The 7885-nt window shown below is 55.5% G+C and overlaps 1 protein-coding gene across 1 annotated transcript; it reads left to right on the forward strand.

The window, feature by feature from the left end:
• Window positions 1-3373: 3373 nt before the first annotated feature.
• Window positions 3374-7590, forward strand: KRT18 (keratin 18, type I). The gene is made up of 7 exons (XM_012652781.1): window positions 3374-3848; window positions 4636-4718; window positions 5070-5226; window positions 6179-6343; window positions 6431-6556; window positions 6820-7043; window positions 7419-7590. Exons 1-7 carry the CDS (start codon window positions 3429-3431, stop codon window positions 7537-7539), a joined length of 1296 nt encoding a protein of 431 aa, XP_012508235.1. The 5' UTR covers window positions 3374-3428; the 3' UTR covers window positions 7540-7590.
• Window positions 7591-7885: the final 295 nt, after the last annotated feature.

The following is a 7885-nucleotide window of genomic DNA, read 5'->3' on the forward strand; positions in this document are numbered from 1 at the left end:
TCCTCCTGCGGGAGGCCCCTGGCCTGCAGGCTGGGCACTCCACTGAGATTAGCCAAGGGGAGCCAAGGGGAGCCCCCCAGGAATCCCCTCACCCCCTATCTCCCTCCAGCCCTCCCCACCACACAGATCTCTCACTTCCTGCAACACACAGGAGTCACTCTCAAATTTGAGGAGTCAGCCTCTCCCCATTTTGCTGTGGACCCCCATCCTCATCCATCGTTTGCTCCCTCCTCCAGGCTGGACAAGAAATTTCCAGCCTAAATGTTAAAGCAGAGGCTGAAGAATTCCAGGTTCTCAAAATCCTCTCTAATCCTCTAATCTAGTTTCCCCAGAGCCATCAGCCCCAGCCCCCAATGGGAGAATGCAGAGGGGCGGGCAGAGCTGACCCACCCCTATCAGGGTCATCTCAGTTTACTCTTTAGTTAAACCTGCCTCGCAGGTTCCCACTCCCCTACAGCAGGATTCCGGAATGCAAGGCAGATTGGGGGTGGAGAACCATTTCCCCTCCTTCCGGACTCCCCTGGGAGGCTCATTACTTTACTTGTCTTTGTTCTGGGAGAGGCTCAGCAGGGCCCCTCCTGCTCCACTCTCCCCGGGGGCTGGCCTGGCAATCACCCAATGCCCCCTTCCACCTTACCTCCCACCCACCCCAGAGCCCCAGTGCTGGGAATCTGGAGGCTGAAACTCCTCCTTCGCACCCCTCTCCCCTACTCTCCAAGAAGCTGTCAGTCAGAGTGAACAGGCCCTGACCACAGAGGAATCTGGAAGTGGAGGGAAGGGGCAGGCTGGTGCTGGAAGCCTGGGGTTGGTATTTGCTCTAGTGCTGCAAGAGGTCAGGAATGCGGCCATCGACTTCGGGGCTATGAGAGATAAGGCCCAGCTGGTGGCTCTCCCTGCCAGCTCCTGCCTGACTGCACCTCCACAGGCCCCAGAAGGTTCTGAGCAGTTAGGGTGGGGCAGGAATCAGAGGAGGATCTAGGAAGGAACTTGGATAAGGATTCCAGGATCTGGGTCTGATTGCTTGTAGAATTCAAAGTCCCCTAGGGGTCTTTAGCATGACTCCCTACTCTGCCCTCCTGGGTGTGTTGGAGCCTTAATCTGCAGTAAGTAATTAGTATTTGTTCAATGAATGAGTAAGTGATAGTTCACATTGACAGCCACTGTCACCCAAGGAGACAGAATGGACAGGCATTTTTTTTTTTTTTGAGACAGAGTCTCACTGTGTTGCCCAGGCTAGAGTGCCGTGGCGTCAGCCTAGCTCACAGCAACCTCAAACTCCTGGGCTCAAGCAATCCTTCTGCCTCAGCCTCCCGAGTAGCTGGGACTACAGGAATGCGCCACCATGCCCGACTAATTTTTTCTATATATTTTTAGTTGTCCAATTAATTTCTTTCTATTTTTAGTAGAGGTGGGGTCTCACTCTTGCTCAGGCTGGTTTTGAACTCCTGAGCTCAAACGATCCTCCCGCCTCGGCCTTCCAGAGTGCTAGCATTACAGGTGTGAGCCACTGCGCCCAGCCTAGACAGGCTTTATTATCCTCCCCGTACAAGTGAAGAAACTGAAGTTCATAGTTAAGTGACTTCCACAAGGGCACACAGCTAGCAAAATGTCCAAGATGGCTGACTTGAACAGCAAAAGGCAGTATGCTGCATGTTTAATCCATACACTTTATTATATAATTCTGCACAACATGACAATTCTGGAACCCAGTGGGGCACTGTGAAGGTGAAAGCAGGAGAAACCCCTTTGGCTGTCTAGCACCCCCAGCCTCCCAGGATCCTTCCATGCAAAACCAGTGGGTGTTTGTGTGTATGTCATTTTGTCTCCAATTTGCCTCCCAGCTTTCAGCAGGCCCTGCCCTCCCCTGGCCAGCTCCCACTGAGTACATGGGGCTTTGCCCACCTTAAGGTGGCAGGCTCGGAACCATCCAGGGTCAAGCTTTGCATCTGAGCTGTGCCTCCAGCTGGCTGGTCCACTGGCCAGACTACTCCCAGGGTCCCTCCCCTCCCAGGCCCACCCTCCTGTTTGCCCTCTCCTCAGTCCAGCTGGCAGCTCGATATGAATCAATAGGTCCATTTCAGAGCAAAGAGCACAGCCTGGCGTGTCATACCAGGCCCTTCCAGAAAAATGAGCTGCAGGTGCTTGAAGGCCCCACACCTCAAGGCTTCCCCTAGTTCCTTCAGCAGTGGGTGGTCATTCAGCTTGGGGCAGAGGAGAGAGAAGGGGAGCTTCCCTACCTCCATCCTTCTCACCCCTATTCTGACGAGAGCTTCCAGGAGGGGTTGGTCCCCTAGGAACAGGCTTAGGATCCCAGGCCCCTTGAAGAGGGCTGGGAAAGGAGGAGCCTGGGGAGACATCTTAGTAGGGAGGGGGAGAGAGACTGGCAGGCAGAGCTGAGTGCCAGCTAGAATGCTTCAGAGCATGCTTGTGTCCTCTCAGGCTCCCTGCTATGTGGGGCACTGTACCATCTCCCAGAGGGATTTTGGCCCCTTTTGTTCACTGCAGTTCTCATAGTTTTTAGAACTGAGCCTGGTGCACAGTAGGCGCCCAATTACTATTTGTGGAATTGTAAGTGCTCTGGAAATACCAGTTTACCCAAGGATGTAGGCAAGGCTTATATACAGGTATGAAGACTGAGCATGTGTCTCTTGTCCAAATCACACAGTGTGATCCTGTGAGGCCAAGGCTCCTGGGAGTGATTTGGAGGGTGGGGAAGGAGGCAGGAGGGAGATCAGAGACTAGGTGTGTTTTCAGGAGTCCCAAATAGTGGTGCGTGAATGTGCTTGTGTGTATTGGAGAATCCCCATCTGTATGACTCCTGCGACTGCACACAGCAAGGCGGGAGTGTTTGGGAACCAAGTGCACTGGGGAGGGAGTGTGTAAACCAGGAGATCTGAGGCTCAGGATTGAGGTTCTCTTCTCCAGCTTCCAGCTTTTTTTCCCTCAGGACTCCTGGGGCTCCGGGACACCCCGTGCCCCAAAATCCTCTCTGCAGGTGGGTAACTTGGGCTGAGGTTGGGGACAGCTACAGAGACTCACACCCCAATACCCGCCCACCACCAGGACCCCCAAACTTCCAACCTGCCAGCACCTCCTCTACCTGAGGCAGGGGGTATAATAACGTCATTTCCTGCCCGAAACCACCGCCTCAAGGGCCAAAAACACCTGTTGCCCTTGAACGCCCAGGTTAGTCACCGGCCTCTGGCAGGTGGGGGTGGCCCTGGCAGGGCTGTGCGGAGCGCGCGGGCAGGCGGGGAGGGCGGGAAGCGAGGGCGCGCGCTCCCGCTGCGGTCCACCTGCGGCCCGGCTTCCGAGGCGGCTCCGGTGGCGGGGGCGGGGCCTCCCTTGGCCATATAACTTCAGTCGTGCACCGCCACCCTGCCCTACCGACCCTGAGTCCTGTCCTCTCGCTTTCCTCCACGGACAGCATGAGCTTCACCACTCGCTCCACCACCTTCTCCACCAACTACCGGTCCCTGGGCTCCGTCCAGGCGCCCAGCCGTAGCGTCCGTCCCACCAGCAGCGCGGCCAGCGTCTATGCAGGCGCCGGGGGCTCGGGCTCCCGGATCTCCGTGTCCCGCTCCACCAGCGTCCGGAGCGGCTGGGGGTCCGGGGGCCTGGCCGCGGGGATGGCCGGGGGTTTGGCAGGAATGGGGGGCATCCAGACCGAGAAGGAGACCATGCAAGAGCTGAACGACCGCCTGGCCTCCTACCTGGACAGAGTGAGGAGCCTGGAGATCGATAATCGGAGGCTGGAAAGCAAAATCCGGGAACACCTGGAGAAGAAGGGGCCCCAGGTCAGAGACTGGGCGCATTACTTCAAAATCATCGAGGACCTGAGGGCTCAGGTAAGGGGCATAGAGGGAGGAGCCCCAATTTCCAGCCATGTTTGACCCTCCAATTACACATTCCCTTACCTCTTCCCCCGCAAGGATAGGAACTTTATCAGGGCGGGGTGCATCGACTCCTCCCCCGCTTTCTACGTCCACCCCCAACCCCCGCTCCCGCGGAGGGGGGTAGGAATACCCTGGATTTCCATCCACACTCCTGGCCACAGGGGCCCAAGCATGGGAGAGCTCTTCTCCTAGAGATAGTGGGAAGGGGACAGGGACCAGAGCTTTGCAGAGGAAGTGGACAGCATGGAGGGAGATGAGAAAAAGACATAAGGAGGACCCAGACACTGGCTTCTGGTCGAGTGGGGACAGTTAGAGGGTTAAGCGGATGCGGCTAAGGCTGAGTCATCTAAGAGTAAACAGGAGGCCTACCTGTGGGAGGGGCCAATCCAGGGGGTGAGGGGCCCACAGCAGGGGGTGAGCAGGTGCACTAGGAAAAATTGCCAGGAGAGGGCCAGGGAGAGGACTTGCTAGTAGCCGCTCACTTCCCAGCAGGCCAGCCAGCCAGCCTGCCGAGGTCCCGAAGCAGTGGCAGAGTGCTGGGATTTGGGAATCCAGAAAAGGAGGGAACAGTTGCAGGGTGAGGGGGACACAGGTAGAAAGGGATAGGTGTACAAGGAGAGCCTCTGGCTATTCCTGGGACCAGGAAGTTCTCACTGAGACCCGTAACCCCTTCCACACACTCAGCCCACCTATCGTTGACTTTCCATTCATGGATTAACCTCTCTGACAATCCCCCCAGATCTTTGCAAATTCTGTGGACAATGCCCGCATCGTTCTGCAGATTGACAATGCCCGTCTTGCTGCTGATGACTTTAGAGTCAAGTAAGTCTGGGGGCTGGGGAGTGGGAGGCCCGGGAGGAGCCAAGAATGGTCTGCTCCCCCAGCTGGGTCAGGGAGGGGCTCACAGGTCACAGGACTGGGATCTTGTTCAGGCGTGGGTAGGGTTGGGTAGATGAGAGTTAGGGTCCACCATTTTATTCATTTAATTATTCATTCTTGTAACCCAGTTTAAGAATACTGCCACCCAAGTGCCAAGAATGGTGCTCAGGGGATTCCCATCTGATTATGGACTCAAGTCACTAATTTACAGTGGGCACAGGGCTGCACTTAGGAGGTGGCATGGGTTGAGAAGGTTCTGGACCTGGACTCCTCTGATCTCCTCCACTCCCACAGGTATGAGACAGAGCTAGCCATGCGCCAGTCTGTGGAGAGCGACATCCATGGGCTCCGCAAAGTCATTGATGACACCAATATCACTCGGCTGCAGCTGGAGACAGAGATCGAGGCTCTCAAGGAGGAGCTGATCTTCATGAAGAAGAACCAGGAGGAGGCAAGCAGGGGCAGGCCACTGGCCAGGCACAAAGGGCCCAAGACAAGTCTGGGTGGGGGAATAGATGGGGCAGGCCACTTGCAAATAGCCTTGCAAGGAAGTTTAGAGCTACCAGCCTGGGCTCTTCTTTATCAGACTATTCTGATGAAGAGCATATGCAATGGGCCACATACACTCTGGCTCACCTGAATTACAGTGCAAAGAGGTCAAGATGATAAGGGGCAAAGAAGGAGGTGAGGACAAAGGTAGAAGAAGCAGCTAGCACTAGGAGCTGGGGAGGATGGGGAATGGGAGCAGATGGAGCTGGCAGAGCTGCCTAGAACAAGGTATAACAGCCAGGTGCGGTGGCTCACGCCTGTAATCCTAGCAATCTGGGAGGCTGAGGCGGGCAGATTGTTTGAGCTTAGGAGTTCGAGACCAGCCTGAGCAAGAGCGAGACCCCTGTCTCTACTGAAAATAGAAAGAAATTGGCTGGACAACTAAAAATATATAGAAAAAAATTAGCTGGGCATGGTGGCGCATGCCTGTAGTCCCAGCTACTCAGGAGGCTGAGGCAGAAGGATTGTTTGAGCCCAGGAGTTTGAGGTTGCTGTGAGCTAGGCTGACGCCACGGCACTCTAGCCCGGGCAACAGAGCCAGACTCTGTCTCAAAAAAAAAGAAAAAAAGGTATAAGGAGCAGGTTTGTGGACGAGGCCGGATGGAGGGACAAAGTGAAGTGAGGAGAGAGAAACCACCTGTGAGTGACAGGCACCATCAGTGAGTGGGTGGCATTTCTATCCACCGGGAGCAGAAAGCCCGAAATTGCCATTGCCCAGAGTGCAAGCCAAGAATTTCCTTTGGTCTCTTCTCCAGCTGATCCTGTAGGCCTCCTAGAAGAGGCAATCACAGATGAAGGGCCTTGTTAGAGCTCTGACCCTGAGCCCTCCTCTCTTTTGCTCCTGTCTCTTTTAGGAAGTAAAAGGCCTACAAGCCCAGATTGCCAACTCTGGGTTGACCGTGGAGGTAGATGCCCCCCAATCCCAGGACCTCAGCAAGATCATGGCGGACATCCGGGCCCAGTATGATGAGCTGGCTCGGAAGAACCGAGAGGAGCTGGACAAGTATTGGTCCCAGCAGGTGCGAGAGGGGAAGGGATGGCTGCCAGGATGTGGGAGGGAGGCAGGTGGGGAAGGAGGGGCCTGATGGACCATACCCACCCTGCAGATTGAGGAGAGAACCACAGTGGTCACCTCGCAGTCTGCCGAGGTCGGAGCTGCCGAGATGACGCTCACGGAGCTGAGACGTACGGTCCAGTCCTTGGAGATCGACCTGGACTCCATGAGAAATGTGGTAAACACGCTCACGTCACCTGCCCCTGCTTCTCTGGACCCCTGACCTCTGTCCAGTGGCCTCAGGCCCAACCCTGTCTTAGCCCAAATCCTAGCCCTTCCATCATGAGTTCCTTTAGCTGAGAAAGAGTTGTTTCCCACTGCTCCTACCCTCACTTTAGTACTTGGCACATAGGAGCTGCTCAAAAAAGACACACAGTGTCAAGGGATGGGCATTCCTGGGACTCTGGACTCACGCCAACCTTCCTCCCTGTGCCCCTGCAGAAGGCCAACTTAGAGAACAGCCTGAGGGAGGTGGAGGCCCGCTACGCCATGCAGATGGAGCAGCTTAACGGAGTCCTGCTGCACCTGGAGTCAGAGCTGGCACAGACCCGGGCAGAGGGCCAGCGCCAGGCCCAGGAGTACGAGGCCCTGCTAAACATCAAGGTCAAGCTGGAGGCTGAGATTGCCACGTACCGCCGCCTGCTGGAAGACGGGGAAGACTTCAAGTGAGTGGGGCTCTCCTGCCCACCCATGCTGGGGTCCAAGATAACTTCTCCTTAAAACCTGAGCTTGCAGAAACCCCCATATGCTGCTGTTCATTTGCATCCCCTGAGCACTGGGCTGCTGCTCCGTGGGTGCCCCTCTGTCTTCAAGGGGGTAACAGTTCCAGAGGTTCCGTCCCGTGAGAAGAGAATGAACCAAGTATTGCCCCTAGCTGTACTTAGGGTACAAATGAAGTTTGGCCTTTTCGGGAGGAAGTGACTGAGAGGAATTTGGAGATAAAGGTAGAGGCCAGGAGGCTTTTTGCCTCCACCCATCCTTCTTGTCTCCCTTCCACTCTGTGGGGCTGTTTGTAACTGGGGCTTGGTCTTCTGTTACAGTCTTGGTGATGCTCTGGACAGCAGCAACTCGATGCAAACCATCCAAAAGACCACCACCCGCAGGATAGTGGATGGCAAAGTGGTGTCTGAGACCAATGACACCAAAGTTCTGAGGCATTGAGGCAGTAGGAGCAGGGTGCCCTTATACCAATAAAAAGTTCACAGGTCATTGAGCATCAGCTGTGTCTTCTTTGGCTGTTTTCATACTTGTGTGCACATGCCCTGACCCAACAGTCCCATCTCTGATCAGTCAAAAGTCACCTCTGACCCTGGGGTTCCATATGGGTGGGGGAGTGGAAGGAAGAGGCATCTGGGTTCTTGGAAACACCTTCTCAGAGAAAGGAGGGAGCGGTAGATGGGACAGGCCACAGGTAGTGGGGAAAACTACAGTGGAATTGTGGAATCCTCACCTTGAAGAGACCTGCCCAGCCAGGACCCATCAGCAGAAATCTGGGCCACAGGAGGAA

The sequence above is a fragment of the Propithecus coquereli genome, unplaced genomic scaffold (genome assembly GCF_000956105.1).
Source record: "Propithecus coquereli isolate 6110/MARCELLA unplaced genomic scaffold, Pcoq_1.0 Scaffold111, whole genome shotgun sequence".
NCBI classification, from domain to species: Eukaryota; Metazoa; Chordata; class Mammalia; order Primates; family Indriidae; genus Propithecus; species Propithecus coquereli.

Coding starts and splice junctions, on each gene's coding strand:
- KRT18 (XM_012652781.1), top strand. CDS start 3,429: ATGAGCTTCACCACTCGCTCCACCACCTTCTCCACCAACTACCGGTCC. Junction 5,227..6,178: donor TGAAGAAGAACCAGGAGGAG/GCAAGCAGGGGC, acceptor TGTCTCTTTTAG/GAAGTAAAAGGCCTACAAGC. Junction 6,557..6,819: donor TGGACTCCATGAGAAATGTG/GTAAACACGCTC, acceptor GTGCCCCTGCAG/AAGGCCAACTTAGAGAACAG.